This window comes from Lethenteron reissneri, chromosome 36 (genome assembly GCF_015708825.2).
Source record: "Lethenteron reissneri isolate LAM-NWPU_2019-01 chromosome 36, ASM1570882v1, whole genome shotgun sequence".
Classification (NCBI taxonomy): domain Eukaryota; kingdom Metazoa; phylum Chordata; class Hyperoartia; order Petromyzontiformes; family Petromyzontidae; genus Lethenteron; species Lethenteron reissneri.
The window spans coordinates 5,558,575-5,585,059 of NC_083814.1; the positions used below are offsets into that span (position 1 = coordinate 5,558,575).

The 26,485-nt window shown below is 43.1% G+C and overlaps 1 protein-coding gene across 1 annotated transcript; it reads left to right on the top strand.

Annotated features, from left to right (window-relative positions):
* LOC133351030 (enolase) lies at window positions 1-26,485 on the top strand. The gene is made up of 12 exons (XM_061565913.1): window positions 1-125; window positions 6,665-6,756; window positions 10,051-10,146; window positions 12,251-12,309; window positions 12,674-12,743; window positions 13,725-13,858; window positions 14,359-14,581; window positions 21,962-22,159; window positions 22,810-23,011; window positions 24,557-24,665; window positions 25,463-25,521; window positions 26,060-26,485. Exons 2-12 carry the CDS (start codon window positions 6,672-6,674, stop codon window positions 26,127-26,129), a joined length of 1,305 nt encoding a protein of 434 aa, XP_061421897.1. The 5' UTR covers window positions 1-125; window positions 6,665-6,671; the 3' UTR covers window positions 26,130-26,485.

Consider the following 26,485-nt stretch of genomic DNA (forward strand, 5'->3'; position numbering starts at 1 on the left):
TTTCCCGCCAATTTGCCTTTAAAAGGAAGCGGAGCGCTCTGAGTGTCCCGCCAGCCCCCTCGCTCTTCCGCAGCGCAGCAGCAGCCGCAGCAACAACTTCACAAGCCTCTCCCTCAACGCCTCAGGTGAGAGGATGATGATACGCCGTCTGTAGAAACAGAGATTGCTATAATAATAATATTACCGTGATAATAACCGCAGGTTGCAATGGAGACGTGGCACGTCATGTTCGCTCGCTGCGTTTGAATCGATGTACGTGCGCTATGCACGTACGCACACTATGCACGTACGCACACTATGCACGTACGCACACTATGCACGTACGCACACTATGCACGTACGCACACTATGCACGTACGCACACTGCTATTGCACGGAGGCTTATACCGCGGGAGATGTTGTAAGGAGAGTCACAGGAGATGGGTGCATCATACACATACACACATATAAATATGTCTATGTATGCATATATGTCTACATGCATACATGTTAACATGGTCACATACACGCATGTAAATATGTATACATGCAGATATGTATGTATGCATATGTGTGTGCATACATGCAAATATGTATCCGTACGTGCATGTACATTTAAAAAAAGAGCGTATTTATACAAGAGTGTAGTCACTTTGGACTCCTAAATGACAGCTCTGAGTCGTGGGTAAAAATGCTAAACTCATCGTTGACTAAGGTTCATCCATGACTCCTTGTTAAAAAAAGGTGTCAGTTTTGTTGCCAGATAAAAGAGTAAAAAAAACAATTATCATATCTTGCTACTGGCAAATGAGGTACCAATGGTGTAAATGCTTACCCCGAGCTCTCATACTCTGATGGTGCATTGTCTTTGAGTTGTACGCCTTTTGGCGTCATCTGGTCCAACCCATGTGAGACTAGGCTCTAAGGAAAGCTGTCTCGGGTGTGGACCAATCAACTTCAAGGACAGTGCACGTACATTATCAGAGTTGTGTTTTTTGTTTGCATTATGACCGCAGGTATTGTGGTCAATGCAAACATGACTCCTTGTAAAAAAAATTTTTATCATATTTTTCTGGCAAATGAGGTTCCAATGGTAGGTTCATCCACTCTTTATATATAATTCGCTGTGAAATAAATGGTGAGGAGGGGTGGACAGGACATAACATTGGTTAAGTTTGGTTGATTAGTTATTGTTGGGGGGGGGGGGGATATAAAATGAGGTAGGGAATGTTTGATACCAACTCGTGATGCACCTGCCCCCAGCAACTCGGGGTGGAGATGTTGCAGAGGTAGTAAATCAAGTCCGTAAGTAACTTGACACGGTGGTGCATGCTTCGAGAATGTTCTAATTTCTCTGCAAGAACGCCCACACGAGTTGCTTAAGTGTTTCCCGTAATTACAAATGGTGCGTTTGAGGCCAATATCCACCCAGTTTGTGTTAATCTTCAACGCTGTTGGCAGTAGCAGCGGCAATGTTAACTTGAGCACGGCTTTTAAGGCACGAGTAATGTGCTTGAAAGCTGCAGAACTTATTGGTGTTTAAAAAAAAAGTAAGACCCAACATCGATACGTTGATGCTCTTGTCCATTGCATCGCTGTGTATATATGGAACTCGCAATGGCAAGTAGCAAGAATTTTTTCCCGTTAAGAAATAATAAATGAATGGGTGACACACCTTGATTCCAACAAGTGCAAAACCAACACGTTATTAACTGTGTCAGTTAATAATAACTAATGAAAGAGCAATGATGACAGACCAAGCAAGACTTTGCACTGTCCAGGATGTAGACTGAACTTTGAACTGTGTGAGCTAGTTTGTAGCAACGCGTGGCTGATTGGAATGCTAAACACACCCACAGACCATGCCCAGCAATAAGATTATATTATCTCTCTTGTAGTAAACCTTCACCCGAGCACACGGCTAAAAGAAAAAGCCTGCACTGCCGCACTCGCAAGCACAACATTGCCTTTGGCTTCCTACCAAGATTGTGTGGTGTGTGCCGGTCTGCACGTAGTAATAATGGTGTACAGTGCACGAGAAGTGCCCCTTCAGTGCAGTGAATGGTGTCATTGGAGTGACCTTGCGGGTACAACGCATGGCGAGCCGATCCCATTGCACAGTCGAGGGAAGGACGGCTAGCTGGTGGTGTGTAATTCAATACTGCTTTGTCATTCATCCTCTGAGCTCACGCACACACACACGTGTCCGTTTGCGTTTGGGTAATGTATGACTTAGCCCCATGCAAAAATTGCAATGCGGTTTCTTCATATTTTCGTGGTAAACAGGATGGCGTGTTTATGGGTTTTATCCCAAATGCAAAAAAAAAACACAACAGGGATTTTCTTTCCAGCATCTTAATTAGACTCCTGGAAAGGAGTGTTACCTCCCATGTAACCTTTTCCGGAATAAAGGGCATAATTTTAATAACTCGCACCTTTTTCGTGGCATACACGATACAAAAAATGTTCCCGTGTAATTAATACCAGAGTCTGTGTACCAATAAAAGCATTTGGACCACAGTAGGTACTCCTGTAAAATTGTGCGTTTATAATTTGACCACTATAAATATACTGTGTACAGCACTGTAATAATTTTTTTTAGGAAATGGGCGTGCAGTGCCGAGAAATAGGAAGTTAAATGGCGCACTGCAGTTTTTGTGTGCTGCATACAAATGTGCAACATGTTATCCACTGCATGAAGCTTGCTGCTCGCTCAAACAGGTCATCATCACCTGTATTCCAAGTTCACAAATGAAGTGGTTCCCAATTCATCCCAGTTCACGTTCACACTGTATATCGTTCATCACGTGGCATTAGGTTTCGCCGTTCTATTTTAAAACAGTGGAGGGGGTGGGGGGGGCACATTGGAAAGAGCCATCGTGCGGTGAGTGTTGCGAGCCGTGCATGAGGACGTGCGAGCCGGAAGGCACGTACTCGTGACGTGGGCAGTGTGAGTCACGTTCCCCAGTGGAGATTTTGAGCACGAGGGGGTTGGGTTTTTTTGGTGGCTGCTGCTGCTAAAGACAGCTCCCTTGTGCTCCCCGTCCCCCCCTCAGTGCCCCTTAGCCTCAGGATTTTGTGGGTGGGCATGAACTTTGAGAGACTGTCACTTGAGTGGACCTGTCACGACACTTACAGCCGCAATGTGGTCCTTTATGAAAGGCCAGGGCTGGCTCGGTCGTCCCTCTGCGGCCTTGCCTGAGGTGACCTCATTGTAATCATGGTCTCTTATTAACTACTGCACTGTGAAATTGCTTGATTATGCCTTGCGAGCAATTTCCACGTCAACCCGCTGAGCTGTGTCGCCTAGCTGCAGGGAATAGAGTGGATTTATTGATTAATTTAAACATTCACTGGGGGACCTAGATGGGTAAGCAATGGCTCATTTGACCAAAAAACAAGATCTACCATTCGTTTAGAAATGCTAATGCATATGGTGACCGGCAGATAACAAAAATTGCGAATTATAAAAAAAAATCCTTCCCCTAAATATGAACCTGCCAACGATGCAATAATTTATGGGCAGTGAAGTGAAGTACAGTGGCTTCTGCAGTGCCTGATTTAAATATAGGCTACACTTGACCAGAATAAACCATTTGCCCGGACTAATGGCTTTGGTTTTCAGCAAATGAAGAATCTCACAAACCACACGATGTAGAGAATATATGGGAATAGAGTACTACATACTGTATAGTATGGCATTTCCATGCTTTTGTTGCATTAGTTTAATCCCACAATCATTCACACCTTTCGTGCTGCTAAGTGTTTCAAATGCAAGTACATGATAACATTTTATATGAACCGTGATCGTTTGAGTTTCTATTCAAAATAACATTGGCCCCTCTTGCGAGTAATAATCACAGGGTCTGTTATGTCCATATAATTTCACTGTTTGCTTTCAAGTGAGCACAGTTTTATTTGTATTAATACGCTGCTCAAGGATTTCATAATTATCCCAGAGATGAATTGCTACTTATAATATTTGCTGGGTGCTTCTACTGTATATGCAGCACATTTTGAATGGTTTTAGAAAAGAGTACCTTAAATTGGCGTTTTGAGGTCGTATACTTTTAAAGCCAAAAATCGTATTTCTTTGGCACCAGTCTACGTGCAGTTTGCTGTAATCATCAGCCATGGTCACGCTACTGCTGGATGAAGTTCTGCCCAACACTCTGCTACCACCTCACGATCCTGCGATGCAAAACTCTACCTAACCTGTGCACGCGCTGACGTTTTTATGTACTGTAATAAAGAACCGCATTTGGAAAAAAAATGTGTCCTTTGTGTCCGGTAGGGTATACTCCCCGAGCTGGAAACTGGTTGAGCAACATCGATTTCTACGGACGTTTTGTGTGAATAACACTTTTTTTGCAATGTCGTCTCGTTCAAACCGCCGCATGGCAATGTGTAGACTGGAAGCAAAAAAAAGTGTTTTTAGATTTTAATTGCACCATGGACACCATTTGGAACCATTTTATTACTACAATTCTCAAGCATTATTTTACGTATAAAAATATAGATTTAACCTTACCTTACAAGCTCGTCCTCCGTGCGCTTGCAAAGGACAACCCTTTTCTTGTTTGTCGATCAGATTTCAGCTCTCAATTTCAGCTCTCAATTCCAGTTCTCATGTGTCCCGTTCCTGGTAGATGATTTCAACTGCATTGTTTTCGTAGCGATCAATTGTGGAACATGTGTTTTGCTGTTTCTCTGTTGTGTAAGTCTTCTGTCGATGAGCGTTGCACAGTTGTTTTCACCCTACACAGTGACCTGTTTGTGTAAACATCTGTAGATGGGTTCAGATAACCCTGGAATTTGGGTCACATTGATTTTTATGGTTATGGCAAAACAGCATCAGCGCTTCAGCAATGAAAAGGTTTCGAAGGTTTTGTTGATGGTTAATTTAATTGGTCTTGTGTAATGGTCAGTGGGTGAGACAAAATAATGACGTTCTTTTGACATTCAAAGGTTCTAAGTTTACAAATGCCTGTGAACATGTACACAGTCCTTGGTCAATCTACTGCTGAATGAGGGCCACCCCCCTTAAATCCGTGTGCTCGTCATTGCAGGCTGGTGAAGCTATGAATGCCGATGTGTGTCCAACAACAATTTGTGATGAATCTTAACATATTTAGCTTGTATTAAAACAAAAAAATCTTCTTGTCAGACGTATTAGTATTGCAACGTATTGAACGTCACTTAAGTCAACAATCTACGTCCTTATTGCTAATTTCATTAACTTCTCTGTGTGTTGTGCATTTAGTTAAATTGTGGTTAGTTGCAGTGTAAATGCAAATGTTTACAGTTGGACATGCAAATACCCTTTTTGGAATGGGTGCAAAGTTGCATTTTTTACTTGGCATTTTCACTTGGGATTTACTGTCACCTGAACGCTACCTGGTGTAAAAAAAAAAGTTCGACTGACTCTCAGACGGAAACTGTACGCCAGTTGGCACACTCTTCCGATGACCTTTTTTGGTCGGTAAATTTGGCTCGTGGTCCCATTGCAAGGAGACGCAATTCGATCCTGGATTGACCCCAGTAGAATGTGTCTGAAGTTGTGGGGGAGGGGGGTCCGTGTATTTTTAGTTGGGCATCCAGCAAAAGGGGTGGCTGGTAGGTGGGGGTTGCCGGGGATGCTGGGTCGATTCCAAGGTTACAAACGTGACGGTAATTTTTTACATGCAAAGTGTTTCACGTTTCATTTGGCACAGTGGCCTCAGAGTAATGTGCCTCTGCTAATGATCAACAAATAAAGCCATATTCCGCTCTTGCAACGAATGTATGCAAATGCAGACTCGTTTTTGGTGTAGTCCCGTGACCTTGTAAAACCAATCCTGTGCTGTGATGAAGCAGATCGGTCCATTTCTGTCTGGCTTATTGCCTTACCTGTGCCCAGAGTACATTTTGAGCAATCGATCTGCAAAGCAATTGTGCAAATGTTTAAGTGCATTCCAAAGCGACAATTTCATGTTCTCGTTGTTGGCCATTACCTGGGATTTTGAGGTTTTGTTGAAGACGGGGAGTTTTGGCAACAAATAATGAAATAAAGCCCCGTGCATTCTTTGATGGCACACCCTGTAAGAGGAGAACCGGCCATGAAAAGCAACCTGTTCTTTTATAACTTATTTTGTCACGCGAGCACACTGATTCCGTTAATTCACACGTAAGTGTATTTGCATTCATTACTTATTCACTACATTACAGTAATGTTTCTTAGCACGGTTTAATATTAATTTGCCCTGGAGCATTTATCACGCTTACAGACGTTTTTGTTGGGTCCAGCATTTCACTTTACCACCTGGCATGCAAAAGCGAAATGAATTTTTACACCGCATCAGAGGTGATGGGGGGGGGGGGGGTAAACAAAGCGGATCTTATTTTCTTTGATGGTTCTTTGCCAATCCTATAGCACTTGTCCATTAAATAATTCTATAGCGACGAGGAAGTCATTCCACAATGCTGCAACGTTGTGGATAACCTACTGTTTCGGTTAAGAACTGTGTCCCTGAATTATCCTTTGAAAGTCTCCTTAATGGATAAACCTGGCAGGGCTAATGTTCTGCATGTAGTCGGCATTGCAGCTGCTGCTTCTTTCAAATGCACCACTGTGCATTAGAGAGCACTCTGCGGCAGGGGAATACCGCTTGCCGATTTTAACGATGTTAAATCTTGTCCTTCACAGAGCCACCATGTCGATCAGCAAGATCCACGCTCGGGAAATCCTGGACTCCCGTGGGAACCCCACGGTCGAAGTTGACCTCTACACCGGCAAGGGTAAGCGCCATGTTGCTGCGTCTCCCTCGCAGACGTAGCTTGGGGTGGGTGGGTGGAGAGGAGAAGGGGTAGAAGCAGGTGGGGGTTAGTCAGCCTGTGGGTGGAGTTCTATTAGGGAGTGGTAATGCACAAGGGTGAGCACGCTGTGCTACGAACCCGGCGCCTCGAGTTCGATTCCCGCTCACGACCACCCAACAGCAGTGACGATTTTATCCGAATCGGTTCTGGCCCTTGCCTTGGTCGACTGCTTCAAATTCGTACCTGGGGCGATGTGTGAACATTGCTACTGGGGAGACAAAGGTGGCTGAGTGTGATGCTGGCCACCCACCCCCTCGTGCTGTGCCGGCCTTTATGGGTGCTACTTGCAAACAGCACTTGCCACAACATTCTCTAAAGGCTATACGTGGGATCTTTGTCTTTGGAGTTCTTGCCTCCTGCTCCGCCCTCTCCCACCCCCCTTTATCCTCTGTCGTCAATCTGTCTGTCCTGGCACCCTATCGTGTGCATGTGTGCGTGCTGCGGTTTTGTTACCACAGTAATGTTAACGGTATCCATGACCGCAGTTACGCTGCGTTACTGTATGCGGACGTGACCAAAATTGAAAAGGGAGAAAAAAATGCACATGGTCTACCTGTGTATTTATATGCTGCACCATATGTACAGTATGAGTGTTTTATCTTACGCGTGTAAAATTATGATTTTAATACCATGGTTAATATTACAAATAAATAAGACTCCTATACTTTTGAATAAACCCTGTAATGCAGTATACAGTGTCCATGCACACAAGACATTTCCAATGTGCACATGCTGTACATAATACATTAATATGCAGTAATGTATGTTTCTTCGGTGGAACACATTTTGTATGCTTTGTTATCCAGAAAAATAACTCTTCCACATTGGCGCAATGTAAATTATTTCAATTATCAATCCGCAGACAATATAAATATTTGCAGACCAGCTTGGGGCCCATGTGTAATAGAGGACTCTGATAAGAAGTTATATTGTAATTGCAGTCTGTTCTATATAACGCGGTCGTTGCGTTCCTGAAGAACACCGCGTTATGGAAAAATCGCGTTCTAATAAGTAATATATAGGGTAAAGCACAGTCCGCGACAGAACACGTGATGCTTATACAGGCTGAATAGCCTGAGGCATGTGGGAAGCATCCAGCAGTATCCAGCCTCGTGCGATGCGATGCCGAGGCGACTTTACAACCGCTTATTCTTACGCGCGTGACGCAGTTTTCTTCACGCATCCACGTTATAGAAAACGTGTTCCCCGATTATATTAATCGCGTTATATCCAATTTGCGTTTTTGAAAACACGTTTTTATAGAACAAACTATGAGTGTGCTTTCTCTTCTTTGTAACTATTTATTTTAATTTAATTTATTTAAATTAAATTATATTTCTGCATACGTGACTTTACCGAAAAAACCAATGAGTATAATTTCAGCAGTTACAAAAGCTTCAATCCTAAACTATTCAGTAATCTAAATCGCAGTGAGTCATGCCTAGGAACTTTAAGGAAGGGGCATCTCACTCTTTGTCAGTGGATTTTGTGTTTCACGTAGGAAAAACAGCCATTGCGGTTAAACCGTATTAATCACCCCTCCATCTGTGCTGTGGAAAACCCAGTAGATTTCTCATGTATTTCGGCAGAGTTGTTTAAAAAAAAAAAATTAATCCTTGGTAGGCTGTGTCACTCTTTCAACTGTAAATGTAGCATGGACGACATACACTTTTTAAATTACATATTGCTATTGTTCCTAGTCTAATTTGGTATATTCACTTACCCGGTTTAAAGAAAATTTCAAAAATGTCTAAAAACTACTTTTCATGCTCTCTTTGTATCTGCCAAAGAGAAAGTTATTGGCTCGAGTTTAAGTCCCTGCTATCTGATCTTGCATCTTCTCTTCTCCATTCTTAAAATTGCCAAGCAGGGGCTTCCTTTTCCTATCAAATAACCTTTCTTCCAGACGACGAGTCTTTCGCAACTGAAGAGTTGGCAACTCCCCGCAAATTACCCTTTTGGTGATTACCAATCTTATCTATTCTTATACAATTTAAGCCACTGCAAGCAGCTAACCCCCCAACCCCTTGTCATGGAAAGCTGTACGATGATGAGTCGCAAGAACTGGGGTTGAGAGACCCTGCCTTGGAGATTCAGAATGTCAAAACCTTTACCTTTAATCATTCTTGTCATGATATGAAACCCATCAAATAGTAAAACGAAAAACAAATGCATAACTTTCAATAGAGATTTCAGCTGTGTTAGTACCATCCAATTGAGCTGCATTACTGCCTCTGGCATCAGATTGGAATTCAAATGAGAAAAACAAAATTGTTATTAAAAAAGTGTGTAATTTTCTCCATAAAGCGTTGTGCACCCATACCTGGATCTTGGCGTTGAAGTCTCCGATAAATACCCACCTACAAAAACAGTATTACATTCGACCTCCTATCACCAAAACAATCCTCCATAAATCTGTCTGTGGTTTCCATATTAATATGTAATGCAGTGATGGTGGCCAATTTCATATAACTTGCAGACGTCTCTTGCGTTTGCCAAGGAGACTTATTTGTAACACGTGCAGCCCAGCTTTGAAGAATGGGTAAAAGTTTATTGTGCTTGCTATGTTTGTCTTTATGCAGCTTACATTTCATATATGCCATTGAAAGCACATGGCTTCTGGGCTACGCCACGCAAAAGCAAAGCCTGAGCCTTGTGCTGTAATAATGCATGCTGTGGTCTTGAGCTTCAGAGTGAACACCAAGCGAATGAATATTAGCGGCAGTGCTGCCAATCCAATTGAAGTATCTGGGTCACTGGGCTTTGCCTAGGATAGACGGGAGGCTAAAGCTCTGCTCGGGAGATGGATCCTTATTTGAAAGTGCGCTTAACATCAAGCATGGTGTATTGTAATTTTTTTTTGTTAGCATGAATCCAATCAAATAATGCTTAACGTTTCTAGTTTATAAATAAGAGTTATATGATCATGCAAATAATAACACTTATACTAGGTGTTACGGAGTAGAATTAATATAAAAGAACAATTATAGGAATAGTTGGAGCATAAGCAGAATTGGTGCACTTTGTCGAGGGGAGAAAAACATGGACTCAAAAATACCACGATTTTGAGTCCACGTTTTTTAAAAATAACACAATACCACGATGTCTGGCTGTAATAATATTTGGTGGTGTTCTGACACCCACAGTGGGCTGCGCTCCTGCTTGTGAGACTAGGCGAGGTGAGTGACCTTGCCACGCTTTCCTCTTGTCCTGCAGGTCGTTTCCGTGCTGCCGTGCCCAGCGGTGCCTCCACTGGCATCTATGAGGCCCTGGAGCTGCGTGATGGGGACAAGTCCCGCTACCTGGGAAAGGGTGCGTCCTTTGTGTGTGTGTGTGCTTGCAATGGAGTGTGAGTGAGTATGAAGAGGGAAATGGTGGTTAGTGTGCTCTGCTATGTATGTATGTTGAACTTCTTTCACACCACACGTAGACAGCTGTGCTAATTGGTGTTACGAACCTGCCGACCCAACTTCAATTCCCGGCCTCTGGTAATGGTGGCGAGTGATATCAAAATTATTGCTGGGCCTCCCCTAGTTTGACTTGGCCTGCCAGCCATAATGGGTGCTCTCTAACAGCATTTGCTCCAGCAGTCTGTTCAAGGCTATATGGGGTGATCTTTGAGTGTGCGTGATTGTAGCGAGTTATACAGTTGTTGCCATCAGAGTGACCCAGGCTCAATAACACAACAGCCACACAATTTAAACGGTTTGTTATATGCTTCTTTTAATATTGAATATTACCTTTTATCAACGGCACGCATAGCTCTGAAAAAATAGTCCAGTCCGCTTACCCCCCCCCACATGCGGTCTCTTGCCAGATGTACTGGCTTACATTGGCAGTGCTTCTGAGAGCTGCACGGGCATATTTTATGAAGTAGCACATGGTTACTGGATTCTTTAATAAGGACATAAGCCTCATTGACTAACTTGATACGATAAGTAAAAACCCTGCAGAAATCCTGCCAATAGCAATGCAGTCTTGGTCACGTGACTTTGGAAAACCAATTATGAGCTGCAATAAAAAACTGGTATTTTTTTACTCCCTTTTGCTTAACGTTTTTTTAGTGGATTATAAAACTTTGCTTAAAGAGCTCTGGTTGTGTTGCTCAGCTTTTCGGTAAAAAGATATTGAGGTTCATCAACTGTAATAAAAACTGGTGTTGAAAGTAAATTAATATAATTAGTAGTACTGGAAAAATTACAGCATACATATATTTTTTTATGCATATATTACTACGGTATTTTTATTTGCGTAATTTTAGTTTTATGTATCTGGCCTAAATGAGCTAAATTGTATTGCCTAATATCGCTATTAATGAAAAACGAATTGTTAGCATAAACTCTGGAAAGTAAAATGGCGCTTAACTCATGGCCAGTGTCAAAGATATACAAATCTAGAAACGCACACCTCATAGATTAATAAATTGCACCCCTGCTCTTTAAATCCTGGGGAAAATGTGCTTCTTATCTCCAGAAAACGCTATTTTATTCTTTACTAGCGGGAAGTACCCGGCGTTGCCCGGGGGAAAAATATATTTCAAAACTTCTCTAAAACATTACATATACAAGTACTAAGCTATTGTGAAAGCCTGGCGTTCAGTTTGTCTGTCCATTTGTCCATCAACAAAATTATAAGAGGCTTTAAGAAGTCCAAAATGTTATAGAAAGTGGGGGGTAAATAGTTGATCTAAAAGGTTTCCGAAAATTGTCGACCCACCCCCCCCCCCTCAAAAAATATTTTTACCTCCGTATAGGCATATATACCTACACACCCTAATAATTTTATAAGTAAGAATGGTAAATTGAAAATTTCAAAAGTGCTATTTGAGGTTGCCAGTGTTTTTTTTAGCCGCACAGTTTGTGGTTCTGGTGAAGTTAAAATGTGGCCGCCTTAAAGTGCTGGATGGAATTAGGTTTTGCTATTTGTAATGAATTATAAAACAGCTCGTGTGTAGCCTATGCTTGCGTAGCTTGGCAGCTTGAGTAAATATTTAATGTTTATTAGCCCATTATCTATTGGTGGAAAAAGTTTCAGGTTTTAACATTTGCTCTCATCACACAGGGAGTACAGACTGAAATATTAATGTGTTTTTCATTTGCCAATGATCCAGCTGGGAAACACTCTGCTAGTGCTTGACTCACAATTGGAAGGCTTCAGTTTCGGATCCTGATTGGGGATTTCACTTTGTCCATTGGCTCTACTGGGTCGATTAAAATGACCACTATCTGGTGGTTGTTCCCTTAAAATAATGGTCCCAGTCCAAAGGGATGTGGAATTTTCATCGCCGATTTGGAGGCCATCGGAGTTGGATTGGTTCTACCGCAAAAGTTTGCTTTTGAGAATGGAGAAAGTTGACTTGGATATATTATTCCAGGAAATTTGGAAGTAAACACATTTATTGTATTTCCTGTTTTAGGTGTGCTCAAGGCCGTGAACCACATCAACAAGGAGATTGCCCCAGCCCTCATTGCTAAGGTAGGCACTTTATCACAACTGGATTTTAACACTTCTTGCACAATTGAGCATCTGAACTTGCCTTAAGACAAGTGAATGTCAGTGTAATGAATAGTGATAATTCTACTTCAACTTACTTTTTTCCAAGACTAACCATCTGTGTGGTGGAAACTGCTTTTTAAATGGACTAGTATAAATATTAAATATACCGAACTGTCAGTGGTAGTTGGCAGCTTATTTAGACACTCAAAGTTGCTGTAAATAACTCTTGTTTCAAACTTCCGTGTTTGTGTCTTCATTACATAATGTATTTTCTATGCATGATCCCAGTGCTTTGATTTAAAAGGGATTTTTAGAGTGATTTTTATTTTTTACCTTTGTGCAGAACTTCAGTGTGGTCGATCAGGAGAAGATTGACAACTTCATGCTGGAACTGGACGGAACTGAGAACAAGTGTACGTACTGCAAAGTCGCACGTGTCTGTTGTGCTTTCTGACCATGCTCTGGGACTATGTCTCTGCACGTGTGCGTGAATGGTTGGAATGTATAGAGGTGGGCACATTGCAATACAAACCCAGTGATCAGAGTTAATTGTTTGCCAGATAACATTGGTTGAAAAGTCGTGTCCGATAGGCATGTAACAGTGCATTAATTGATTTAAAATAGATTCTAATGCTGGTAATAAATCTGTCGAATTGTGCATGTGTTTATGTGTTGATGAAATTGTTATGTTAATGCTGCGTTTAGCATAATGAAGGAAACTGAGCTATCGAAATTAAGAAATGATAGACAAAAACACTTCAATAACAAACTGCACTTGTGACGGTTCATCATCATTGTTGGCATGTTTTTGAAATGCTTGGTATCTGAACTTCACTTGGGTCACTTGTCTCTAACTTGGCCTTAAATGATTGCCACAGCCAGGTAAAGTGCTGCTGGTGTGAACATCAACACTGGGGAGATGAAGGAGATTGCCATTTATTTGTCACACCACCTCAGTGGCCTGCTTGTGCCATGCTGGTTTTCATGTTGGATTTTTTTTATGGCCAAAATTTGTAAAGACATTGTTTTTCGCAGTGCATTATAAATGATGGCACCAACATTTCCTTCCCGCATACTGATATCAGTTGAACTGTTACCACTTAATAATTGTCAAGACCGTCTCAAAGTCTCATTATGCACGTGGCATGGGTTGCTGCACTTGGTAAACCACTTCTCGATGTAGCGTCTCGCCAAATTCTAAGAAAATATTGGATTTGCGCCTTGCCCCCTGGCACCTCACCTGTTGGTGGGCGGGGGGGGATCTCACGAAATTAAATTCCTATAACGTCTCCAGCCGATTGATGTTAATTGAAGCCGTGTGTTTGGGCCCGGCTAACAGGAGGAATGCGACTACTATTGACATATCTGTCTCTGCGCATGCGTGGTGTGTGCAGCCAAGTTTGGAGCCAACGCCATCCTCGGTGTGTCCCTGGCCGTGTGCAAGGCCGCGGCGGCTGAGAAGGGTGTGCCCCTCTACCGCCACATCGCCGACCTCGCTGGAAATAAGGAAGTCATCCTGCCCGTGCCGGTAGGAGCTCTAGCTCGCTGTGCCTCTGGCTAGGCCATTGGGTGGTCTTCTCTAGCTGGCCCTGGTTTGGCTGAGGTATGCATTGGATAAGTCTGGCTGTGATCTCACTTTGGGGGCAGACTACACGCTGATCTGCATATGTTGTTTTGTGCTCGGAAGTTTGTGTGTATTTGTGTTAGGCTGGCTAGGGTCTGCATAGGTTTGGATATTTTTTGCAGTGTGTATCTTGGGTATGCATTGAGCCTGGCTCTGTTTTTCATCGTCTCTGTCTTAGGAGGTTTGATTGATTGTGTTCAGTAGTGTCTGCTGGTGCTCTGTCTTGGTTTCTCAGTGGGAGACTTTGGGTCTGCATACGCTTAGCTGAGGTCTACACATGCCTGGTGTTAAGATTACTTTCAGTTCTATTCAGCAATTTTTTGTGTCCATGTAGTAACGCCGATGTATGGATACACAACCCCTTACCACATTCCTCCCTGATGCACTGTGCTGGTAACACCCAGGCCTTCAACGTCATCAATGGCGGCTCCCACGCCGGGAACAAGCTGGCCATGCAGGAGTTCATGATCCTGCCGGTCGGCGCCTCCAGCTTCCACGAGGCGTTGCGCATTGGCGCCGAGGTCTACCACAACCTCAAGGGAGTCATCAAGGAGAAGTACGGCAAGGATGCCACCAACGTGGGTGATGAGGGTGGCTTTGCCCCCAACATCCTGGAAAACAAGGAAGGTGAGTGGTCAGTCGGTGAGCCGGTGGCTGGGTGTGGTTGCTTGGAGGAGGGAGGGGGGAGGCATATGTTTGTCTCGGAGCACCGAGACGGCACTGCTGAGATTCTGGGCTGGAATCTTCAGATTTCACAATTATAAATCCACGTGTCTATTCGCTATTTATGCAGGAGAGCTTTCGAAAGTTCTCAGGATTCCATTGCAAGATAATTCTGCATCGGGATGTTTGGCCAATTCCTAAACGAGTGTTTTGCATTGAGTAACCCACTTGCTGTACAGCCTTGCAGGTTGGAATTCTCAATGATAATCTTACAAAATGTGGATAAAAGGCATGTGCCACTTTGCCCAGTACACAAATATTATTTTTTACTTTAAGCAAGTTCCCAGATGTGATTTTTTTTTTATATGAACCTAACAACCCTGTTTCATATTCTGCCTCAAATCAGTTGTTACGCTTGTGTTTCCACATAATGCGTAATTAAAATAAAGGTTTACGGAACTCTAAATCCATGATTACTATCATCATCGCAGGTATATCTAATGAAGGTTGTAGATATATGCAAGTGGAGTGACTGACTCGGAGACACTAAGAGTAGGAGGCATTCTGTTTATTAACAGCCTTAATAGTTCACACTTACTAACTAAGGCTCCCAGTCAGGACAGCTGGCAGACTGCCTGATTGACGACGCCGAGATGGTGGAGACGGCGACAAAGACTCCAGCAGCGCGACGGGATCCCACTCCAAACGACAGCCCCGAGCTCTCGCTCAGGGCCTCCTTTTATGTTCCCAGCGTGGCCTCGCTCCGCCCTGGCCACGCCCCCTCTCTAGAACCTACTAGCGGGTTCCCAGGCTTCCCACCACATGCCCCTTCTCTAACCTGCTGTCAGTCAGAGCTGCTGTACCTGCAGATCCCATTCCCTGCCAGCAACAAGCGCTATGGTGCTAAGTGACCGATTCTATGTCACTACACAAGTATATTTTGCTTCCGGCCAGACAAGTTATGCAACTGCTTTTGGTAGTTATCCTAAGCAGCACACCCTTTTTATAAGTAACTTTACAAGGCGTTGGCTCTGCACTTGTTCTCGGGGGGGGGGGGGGGGGGGGACCTTAAGTGTTTTATTTCAGCTGACATCCGATCAACTACCTTCTGTTCTACAGATGTTTATTTTTGTAAAAAAATGGCAGCCCTTTTATGTTCTGCGATGGCCAACCATAGATATCTCTAAAAAATATATTGGCACAAAATAAACACATTTGTTTATTCTCTGTTGCTTTAAAACACATGGTGTGGTGCCACACTGCAGATAATGTGCCCACAAGTCCACTTGCCACAGTATGATAATTATTAAGGCATCTGGGCGAATGGCATTGCCAGAAATTCCAGCGGCTTTTTGTTTCATAATAATAACATTACAAAAAGAACGAAATAGTACCCACATGCTAAGGAAGCTTAAAGCAGACAGGTGGTCGATAAAGGACCAGTTTTGCCAGTTGCAAGAGTTATGCAAGTAAATATTATTTTTTCCCATGTCTGCACTTTGTAAGATTCCCTCTGTGGCAAAGTCACACTTTGTTTCTATATTTTAATTATCAGCTGTCCCTAGTTCGTTTTTAAATCTTGAGGCAACCAGCTGCTTCACATGGTTGGATGGCACGTGAAAAAATATTTAAAGCAAAATAAGTATACGAATCATGAGTCTGCTTCTCTAATCAGAACACAAGCGATTTGTGTTATGCAAACGAACATTTATAAATGGAAAAATAACAGTGCAGGATGGACATATTTGCACAGTTTTCATAAAAATAATGCATTAATTCCAATTTACACAAATTTTTAGTTGGCACTACTCCTGAGTGGATAGCTGTTTCCATCTGCTCAGGCCATCTCGCCACTTCTCAATGTTTAACATTTTAATAGGATTTACATCGTCGACCAAAGTGCACACCTTTTTAAATCCTTTATATTAAGTTTGCTTGCTTGCTTGCGTGCTTGCGTGCTTGCTTGCTTACGACCGTGTAAATCTTTCGGTCGTTTTTTAACCCACTTCCCGTGATCCAATCGAGCTGACATTTTGCACACAGACTCGTTGTGCGTGACAATTAATTTCCTAAATTTTTTGTTTCCAAATTTTACACTGTTTAGGGGAATTATATATATATATTTACCAATTGCTTAATGCTGGCAGACTATCATCTGACCCATAGGTGGCAGCCATCTCAAGCCAGAGGACGAGAGGACTCTAGCCGCCTGTTTCAAAGACCAATGTGGGCATATAAAGGATTTATAGTGAAAAACTTTGTTTTTACGGGTTAATTTTTTTGAGTTAATGTTCTCAGACCCGTTAACTACATGCACACCACACGTAATTAGATGGCAAAACCCTCTGCTGCCAGTTACGTTAATTTGTTCAGTGTAGTTCGCACACGTTTATTACTGTATTCGCATTTAAGCATTCTGTCCTAGGTGAGTGTAAGTGATTTATATTATAAAATTCGGTGACTGTGTAGTTGCTCAAGTAATTTCAGTTATGTCGGGGAGACCTGTAGAGTTTGTCATGGGTTCCTATAGAAATAAATAACATGTATGTAATTCTATGTCCCTTACCATTCTTCTGGTATCGCCAGTACTTTCTCTAATGCGTGCATAACAACTTATGAGTTTGCATAGACAATTACAATTTTGCAACACTTTGGTGTGTATAACATATTAAAGGTTGGGCAATCACTTATTAGGAGTTGTAAGTTGTCAAATAATTGCTGTACTTTAACAATTTTTTATGACATGGTAAACTTTTTCACATTTTTCAATTGTTTATTATTGAAAGTTAATCATTTCTGAGTTGGTTGAAAAAGAACCTTCAGCCCAGCGTGGTATTGCCCGTTTTATTACTAATTGCCTATTTTCAGTCTCCACAGTTTATAGTACCTGCACCCACACTCAAGCCTTGGGAGCAGGAACGCACTCTGGAAGCCAATGAATGCTCATAAAATGTTAGGGAGCACATTTTCTAAGTAGCCCAGTAGCCTAGGGCGAGAGCTCTATTTATCCCGCGGAAAGCTGTGGCTTAAGACTTTCATTAGATATTTTTATTATTATTTCACCCATCGAAATCGGCACGCAACTGGTTTTTTAATCAAATCCTCGTTTTGCTCCATACAAAAGAGGTGAGCCCTTGTCTGCCGGTTTGTGGCCAATTTGTCCGTTTTGCAATGAACATTTCATCTAACCCTCCGAATCAAACGCCTCAGTCTTGTGGCAAATGAGCAATTTTTGGCCTAATGAGGCTTCCGTTCTTACAAATTCCACCCGTAAAATATATTTGCGTAAAAAAAAAATGTTAATGTGTGCTAGACAGCAGGTGACATTGATATAGTGATGCCAGAGTGGAGCCAAACAGGCGATTGCTGATCATGAATGTATTAATTATCATTCCCATGCCTGCCTCCGCCCCAGAACTCGAATGGGCGCACTAATACATGCTAGAATAAATAACCTTTTTTACTTTATCATTGCAGACACATGTTAGAAGCCAGAAAAAAGTTATTTGAAATCGCAGTAGCTGGTCTTAGACGAACGCCAACGGGCCCTCTTTTATTATTGGGGTTGGTGTTTTTTGCTGTATTTACACAACAGCACTTGTTTTCATAACGATCCGTTGCGTGCAATTGAAATGATTAGCTTTTGAGCAAAAGTGTAGCAAAGGCACCTTGGGAGTGGATGCCATTTTATGTCCAATAGTGCACATTTAAATGCATTATTCATCAGTATAGTCCAGTCTTTCATCACCAGCCATGGTCGGTCATGGCGGATGAAGGCCTCCCCAGGTTTGGCAAGTTATATCTAAAACTCTTTTGCCCCCCCCCCCCCAACCCTTCACTAACCTGCACTGAGTAACGTGGTGAAGTATGGTCAAACTCCTCCACAATTGACACTGCCTGGGGGGAGACCTTCATTCAGCAGTGGATTGACAAATGGCTGTACGTTAAATGTCTTAGCAAGCATATTTCACTGCAGTGTTGCTCATCTACACTGCTTGAACAGATGTCCAAGCCCACTGCTGTATAATATACAGACACACCATTCACATTTGAAATATCTTCATATTTGTGCCAATCCTATTAGCCAGTAGCGCAATGAAAGAAACGATTATCATGCTACGTATGAATCCATCGATGCTCAGAATATTACTTAAATGTTCATATGTCATATTATCAGGTGTTAGGACAGCTGTTGAGAGACGTTTTATGACATAGAAAGGCTTTGCTATACAACCCTTATAAACTGGAAACATTAAGCGGTTTGTCTCTTGCAGCTGTTAAACAGACATGAGCTTGTGACATTAGACATTGTCTTTAGTGCCTCCAAGGGCAAATATATAATTTATCTCTGAAGCTTCATCTTCAAGCTACTTGTTTCGAATGCTCATAATGGCATGACTGTTCACTGAATTTATGTAACATCCAGTAAATAAAGACTCTTCACTCATACGTTTAAAACACTTTGACAAAGGCGCTGTACGTTATTATTTTATTTGTTATCAATCAAATGCTGGATGAAGCTATTCCCACGCCATGTCAGTCATTGGAGTTGTTAGACCACACTACACAGTGGGTTGACGCTTTAAATGGAACATATACTGGAAGCGGCCAATAAAGTAAGTTTCACAATGAAAGACTGGCCATATCACAAGAATGTGGAAAACCCCTTCATTGATTGTCTGGGAGCAGTATAAATTTAATGTCGCCGTGTCTCTTTGCTTTTGCAGGGATACCGTGACTTAAGATGCAGTCTGCATACTATGCTGAACTAACATTATTTTGGTTCATGCAACATTGGTTATATAGTACACATGGAGGTGTTCTAGTAGGCCATTCAGGCGGTAAATGCACGATACAGATTATGTTGCTTTTAGATGTTGCGTGTTCATTTACCCATAGCACTTTAGTTTATAGGGCGTGTATGCGGCGGCGTGTCTGCCTTCTTGTAGAACATTGCCTTTGTGCTTGGCATTCACCCATAGGCAAAGCCTTGCCAGGCTGCAACCCCCGAAGTTTCTTCTCTTGTTTGGGTGGCAGCCAAGGGGCATTTTGCGACTGCCTGCTCTCTTTCGCTTTAGAGGAATTCCTCTTGTGTTTGTATAATGAATAATTCTCCACCGAGCAAAAAGTGCTGCTCTGCTTATGTCAAATTGTCTACCCGCCCTCCAACCGTGTGTGCTGCGCCATATAAAATGGCATGGACACTGGCAGAAGTGGCAAAACAAGCACCGGCATTCGTTCAGTTCACCTTGCCTATGATGGCTCGACATTCCGAAATAATTGTTGGGTGCAGCGGCACACCCAATGGACTTTGCGCATAGGCTGGGTGGCTTGGTTCACTGGTCAGTTGGCTTGAGTGTGAATGCATGTATCTTGTGTGTAGAGCCAGAATCTTAAGTGGTCAAGCCATGGTTGTAAATTAGAATAGAAATATGTTTATCAAGGTAAGTGATTTTATGTTCTCAAAGTCTTCATTGACAACTACGTTAAATACATAAATTACCCGATGTTTCCATTGGTGATTACTGTGGTTTGGACGAGAATCAATTGGAGCGTACGAGAAAATCTTTGCGTCGGTTTAAAGAAGCCCAAGCTTGCCTTTCCAGAAAAAAACGGCTCTTAAGGGCAGATAAGATTAAGTCATTGCAAGAGATTGAGAGGATCAATTATAAAAACCCGTTTTTCCCTTCTGAGAAGAAAATCTCATTGGGAGACTATTGAATAACACTTTCTTCTGCAATTGCCATTGGCTTAAATACCATTTTCATAAGTAACTTTTTAAGCAATTATCTGAAAACTTAAGTCCCTTTTTTGTGTCTGTCTTGGCCAAACAATGTGCAAGTCATTGGCAGGGCATACCCATGCCCCACAATGCACTGCACATCCCAGAGTGCATGGTCCTCCATTGACCGTAACAGAACCACAATGGGGGAAAATGTCCTCTGGTCCCAGTAATGAATGTAATAATGATCACATCAGTCATCAATTGTCCCGTAATCATGATGACATGCAGTGGTGGCCATTACGATGTTGGCCATACTGCCAAATTCTGCAGGCAACGTGAGAATTTGTATTCAAAGTTGCTTTTGCCAAGTGTTGCATTATGAAATTGGATGCAGCTTTATAAACGCATTCAAGCAATTTCAGTTAGATTGCAATTCTGGTTTTGTAAGTAGAAAAGGAAGGTTTGTACATAAAAGTAGAGTTATCGTTGGAGACTGCAAGCTCCTTTTCCAGTGACTGTAACCATTTATGTTTTGGTCCAGATGTGCATTGCTGCTATTAAACCAATTTTATGGTTTGCCACTTTCACTAATTTTTCCAAATTAGTTTGCCTTTTTTTTTAAATAGACAAGAGAGGTACGATACTGCACTTTGCACTTCGGTCTAAGATTTCCCCGGTGCGTCAAGGTAACTGAAAACGGTCGTGTCTGTGCACGTCTGTCTACACGCCCTCGAGCTTTTGTAGCGCAGTGGAGGTTTGCGGTCAAATTGGTAGCAACGGAGGAGGGTTGTCGAGCACATGTCTTGGGCCCAGCCTAATCTTCCCGAGCCCCTCCTTTCGAAACGCGAGAATGTGATCCGGCGTTAATTAACAGGTGCGAGGTCACGTCGCGTTCACGTTGCTAGATTGTGTTCCATTAAACCTTTTCACTTTTTAAGCTGCTTTATAATTAAATAGCTGTGCTTGTGCGCTTGGAACAAAACCGGCGACTTTGTCCATTTAAAATAAATAAATACTAGAGTACAGTACATTGTAAATACGTATCTGGTGATGGCCATTGTGGTGACACTCCCAATAGACGCTGTACATCCTGAAGAGTAGTTGCTCAAACTTTCTACAACAATATTCTTTTTGAGGGAAAAAAAAAAATCTGACAATACTACAGATAACATTGGCAGTATATTGTCTGCGTTTGCTGTATCCAAGCTCAAATGGATCCTGGGCAATGTTATTCTCCATTGGTTTTTCTGAGCCACTGATTGATACTCCATTTTGCTATCCTTTGCAATTCACATAAATGTGTGGATATGTGAATTAACACTCGAGGCTGTCCAAATGGATAGATTATTATATTATTCCTACTGTCATCAAAAATACACGAGGTGGTTATTTCCACATTACTACTATAATATCCATCATTTATCACTGTCTGAGCTCGCATTTGTGTTTTTAGTTTGTTTACCTTCCCCCACCTCTGGTTAGCACAGTTGATATGAAAGAAGTTCTGCATACATCCATTGATAGACCTGATGTACATTCTAATGGGGGAGTCTTAAGCACGGCTGTTGTAACCGTCACGTTTCCTCTTTTGTTCCCCCACCTCTCCGTTTCATAACCAGCCTTGGAGCTGCTCAAGACCGCCATCAACAAGGCGGGCTACTCAGACAAGATCGTCATCGGCATGGACGTGGCAGCCTCCGAGTTCTACCGCAAGGGCATGTACGACCTGGACTTCAAGTCACCCGACGACCCCAAGCGCTACATCACCCCCGACAAGCTGGCCGAACTGTACCATGGCTTCACCAAGGACTACCCAGGTAGGCAAAGACAAAGATAAAGATCCCCCGTATAGCCTTAACAGACTGTAGGGGCAAGTGCTGTTAGTGAGCACCTATAAAGGCCGGCATACACGCTGTGCCACATGCGTGTGTGTGTACTCGCGCTCGCACGCAATGTGGAGGAGTGATGCAGCTACTTATCAGTGTGAATATCGCGCTGCACCAAGATACCTGGACACCTAGGATCGATGGCTGACCGTGCAGAACATCGTTTGCAAGAAACCTCTGAACTCGTCCTGGGCCCCAACGCAAAGTTGATTACGTTTTTTAAACGAGTACCTGGGGGGATGTTTTAACGTCATGGCTGGGTATACAGAGGTGGCTGGGCTTTGTGCTTGCTGGCTGGCCAACACCACCCTCTAGTGTGTTGTCCTGCCATTTTTATTAGATCCTGTTACATATGATGGCAGAAACCACCCTGACCATTGTCAATTAGTCCTGCCTTCATAATAAAAGTAATACAAATTAATACAGAGGGTTGGTATGGTCTCTCCTCATTATCAAAAGTGGTTAGGCGTACCACTGCCCCCACCACCCACTTATTCACCATGCCGAGTCTAATGGGTGTTTGCTAAGCCGAGCCTTGCTGAGACTAAAGAAATAACTCTTGTCCTCCCGTATGTGTGCAGTGGTGTCCATTGAGGACCCCTTTGACCAGGATGACTGGGAAGCCTGGACCAAGATCACGGCCAACACCAAAATCCAGATCGTTGGCGACGACTTGACCGTCACCAACCCCAAGCGCATCCAGAAGGCTGTGGATGTCAAGGCCTGCAACTGCCTGCTGCTCAAAGTGAACCAGATCGGCTCTGTCACCGAGTCCATCAAGGCGTGAGTGTCCCTCCTTCTCTGTTGTCCTCCTGCGCCCTCTTGTGTACATCATTGTCCGTTGTCATTAATCATTGACATAACTAATCATAAATCGCCGTAGTTATTGTCCATCTTGCCAGCATGGGATGGTTGACAATATTCTCTCTTAAAGAGCTCAACAGAGCTCGCTGTAGTGGAGATCCTTCCGCCAGCAGTGGCGTGAGCTAGCAATTACAAGGCTGCGCCTTTACTGCCACATTTTTCTACTTGTGCAGTCTGCATCGTAGCACAGTGTTGTGTTACATTGTTTAGGAAAATAATTAAGACTGCAGAGTCATGTAGGTGGTCGGTGAATGGCTCTGGATTGACAATGGAGATCTCTGCTTGATCATTTTAAAGGGCCTATCTCTTGCCACTATAGCTGTTCATAGTGTTGTCCCTGTTTTGATTGATTCACAAAGGTCACCGTGTTATTGAGTGAATGGTTATAACTTTTTAAAAGTGCTGTACTTCAGGGCATAATTTAGAAATGCACTTTACAGGAGGACACTTTTGTCCGTGCTGTAAAATTAGGACATGACCTCCTGCGGACCAGACTGGGGATATCGATGATCGAGCTCAATGCTTGTGGAGTCACCTTGCTAAATTTGGAGTCTGTGCAACACCCTCGTATCGGTTTCTCCCATGGGAAGGCTCGTGGTGTGACTGTTGGTGACAAGCCAACTGACACTCTGCCAGCTGTTTTTGCAGTGCTGTTTGGGTAGGGTTGGATAAACAGTGCCGAAACACCCGTATCTGAAGACACAAGTAAATAAACATTGCTTTTAAACACGTTATGATGGGGGCGTGCAAATAAAGAGTATTGCACAAACAATTTTTTTTACCTTTTTGTTTAAGGAACATTTGGCTTTTTAATGGTCACTTTACATGGCAATAACCCCCCAAAAAAGTTGATTTTCCTCAAAGAAGGCGCCATTTTTTTTGCATTTTGCCAAATGTTATCTCTGGTATATTGTGTAATGATGGTGAGATTAGTAATATCAATCACTCGCTGGCAAGGACTATATGCATTGCATTTCTATATACATGCAGTGTGTCCTAACTAGAGGTGGCGGCAGATAGGGTTAAAATAATGTAGTCCTAAGTGTTTGCTGTAAGCAGGAGGGGATTTCGGGATGGGGAGCTGCAGAGGAATCTGAGCATAACCGTCCAATGAGCACGGACAGGAGTATATGATTTGTGCAGCAGCTCACAGTTGCAGTGGCCTTAAAGACACGAAGGCAGTCGCACAAATGTAGCCCCCATATACGCAAAGTACACGGTAGGGTAGAATGATTCGGGCATTCGATGATTAGATGGCATGATGTGAACTCCATTAAATACCGCATATTTAAATTTGATAACATATTTTTTTTCTTAACTATTAAATGCGTGTATCATCATGAGCTGAAATAATGGATGGCAATCGATGCATCGTTGCACCCTCCTCTCCCGGCCACCGCACCTTTTTAACACGGCGCCTATTGTCGTCTCCTGCGTGGATTGTGTTCTCCACGTGACCAACAGCTGCAAGCTGGCCCAGAACAACGGCTGGGGCGTCATGGTGAGCCACCGCTCCGGTGAGACCGAGGACACCTTCATCGCTGACCTCGTCGTTGGGCTGTGCACCGGCCAGGTGCGTTGTCCGAGCAGCGGCGCATCGTCACCTTGTCGCGGTTAAAATTCACGCGCACGTGCGTTCGCAAGGCTACGTGGAGGGCAATGCCGCAAACTCCATGGGTCCAACTGTTGTTCTCTGCTCCCCTGCCTTCGTTAACCCGCACTGACCAGCGTAGTGAAGTGTGGTCAAACAGCTTCCACGACCAACATGGCACATGGCCTTCATTCACCATTGGATTGACAAAGTGCTGCAGATGCATATTTATATATACAGAAATGGTGGGGTTTGTGGTTAGTGTTGGGTTATCATTAGTAGTACTGGCATTGGTTACTATGAGTGTTGGGACCACTGGCGTACCATCGCTGGCACGGTAATGGTACGCTTGTGGCCAACCGTAAAGAGGGACTCGTGCGTGTGTGAATGCACGAGCGTCAGTGGACTAGGAGGCAAATTAATTTTGTAAACCCTGCCCTTTGATTGGCTCTTCTGGGGATGTGTATATTGTGGACGTTGGTGTTAAACCTCGGCTTGCCACGTATTCAGCTTTGGGTGTAACAAGTGTCACTGCATTGTATTATTGGTTTAGCGTTTTTGCTTGATTATTAGATTTTGATATTGTGAACAATATCATTGGTGTAAAATTTGTACTTTAGCATTATTATTAGTTGTTTTATGTTCAAAGTTTAAAAGTTGATGATTCCATTGTATTATGTAGAAGTGGCAAGTAGCCGTGTTGCATCTTTATTGGACAATATAATGTAAAGGTAAGCAGAAGGTCTAAGGTGAATCAATATTTTGTCTTTCTTTTTCAGATCAAGACTGGTGCCCCCTGCAGATCTGAGCGCCTGTCCAAGTACAACCAGATCATGAGGTAAGCCCAAACAAAGTTGCACAGCAGGCGTCCATTCACAAAGATTCTCTGTCTTATAATGAATAACTCTGACGTTCACTCCGCATTGTTGGATGTACATGCATTCATGCGCTTTTTCACCATTGTCACATCTGTGGGATGTTGTAATGTAAATAGCAAAAACAATGGATTTGCAATAGAGAGGTCGCTGGTTCGATCTCCTCCGAACTTGCCAGTTGAAACAAATGGTCTAGCTGTGAAAAAGCGCTTCATAGCTCATCGGATTCCTCCAGTCTAAAAAAATATTCTAAAGTAATCCCTCCCTTGCCTCTGTCCACCCAGCAGTGTAAATGGGTTCACCACAGTCGATCGGCGGCGGGGTAAAGTGTGGGTACTGCCACCTCCAAATCTGCAAGCGTGGAAGAGTAGAGCAAAAATTCCCTTGTGAGGGGCTCTTTAGAGCTGCCCCGAGTGGGAGGCCCTTCCGCCAGCAGTGGCGTGGAGCAAGCACTTACAGGGTTGCACATTTTTAACGCTGCCTTTTTTTTTTACTCCGCAGGATTGAGGAGGAGCTTGGGGACAAGGCCAAGTTTGCTGGCCGCAGCTTCCGCAACCCCCAGATCAAGTAAAGAAAGCAAGGCCATCGTAACCAAGGCTTCATCGGGCGGCCAGTTTGCTTCAAGAAACCTAAGGCTGAATATGGCAGCTACGCTAGCAGAAATACAAAAAGAAAAAACCCTATAGACAAGCCGTGACACACTACGGTTGCTTCAGTAACAGTGCGGTCGGTGTTGTGATGGTTTATGTTGTCATTGTCATCGTGATTTATCTAAAGTGTGTACTTGCTCCAGAGAAAGTACTTTTAGTTGCTGTCTCCTTTTGCCGTTCCTGTCCGTGTGCTGTTACTGCGTGCGCTAAGTCTGCAACCGCACCAGCTGATTTGTAGCTGCATATTCAGCTGTGCAAAATAAAATCATTGAAATGA

Bases quoted from the DNA above. Each gene is read 5' to 3' on its own strand.
- LOC133351030 (XM_061565913.1), top strand. From the start codon at position 6,672: ATGTCGATCAGCAAGATCCACGCTCGGGAAATCCTGGACTCCCGTGGG. The intron at 13,859-14,358 runs GTAGGAGCTCTA...GGTAACACCCAG, and splicing joins AAGTCATCCTGCCCGTGCCG to GCCTTCAACGTCATCAATGG. The intron at 23,012-24,556 runs GTGAGTGTCCCT...CGTGACCAACAG, and splicing joins GTCACCGAGTCCATCAAGGC to CTGCAAGCTGGCCCAGAACA.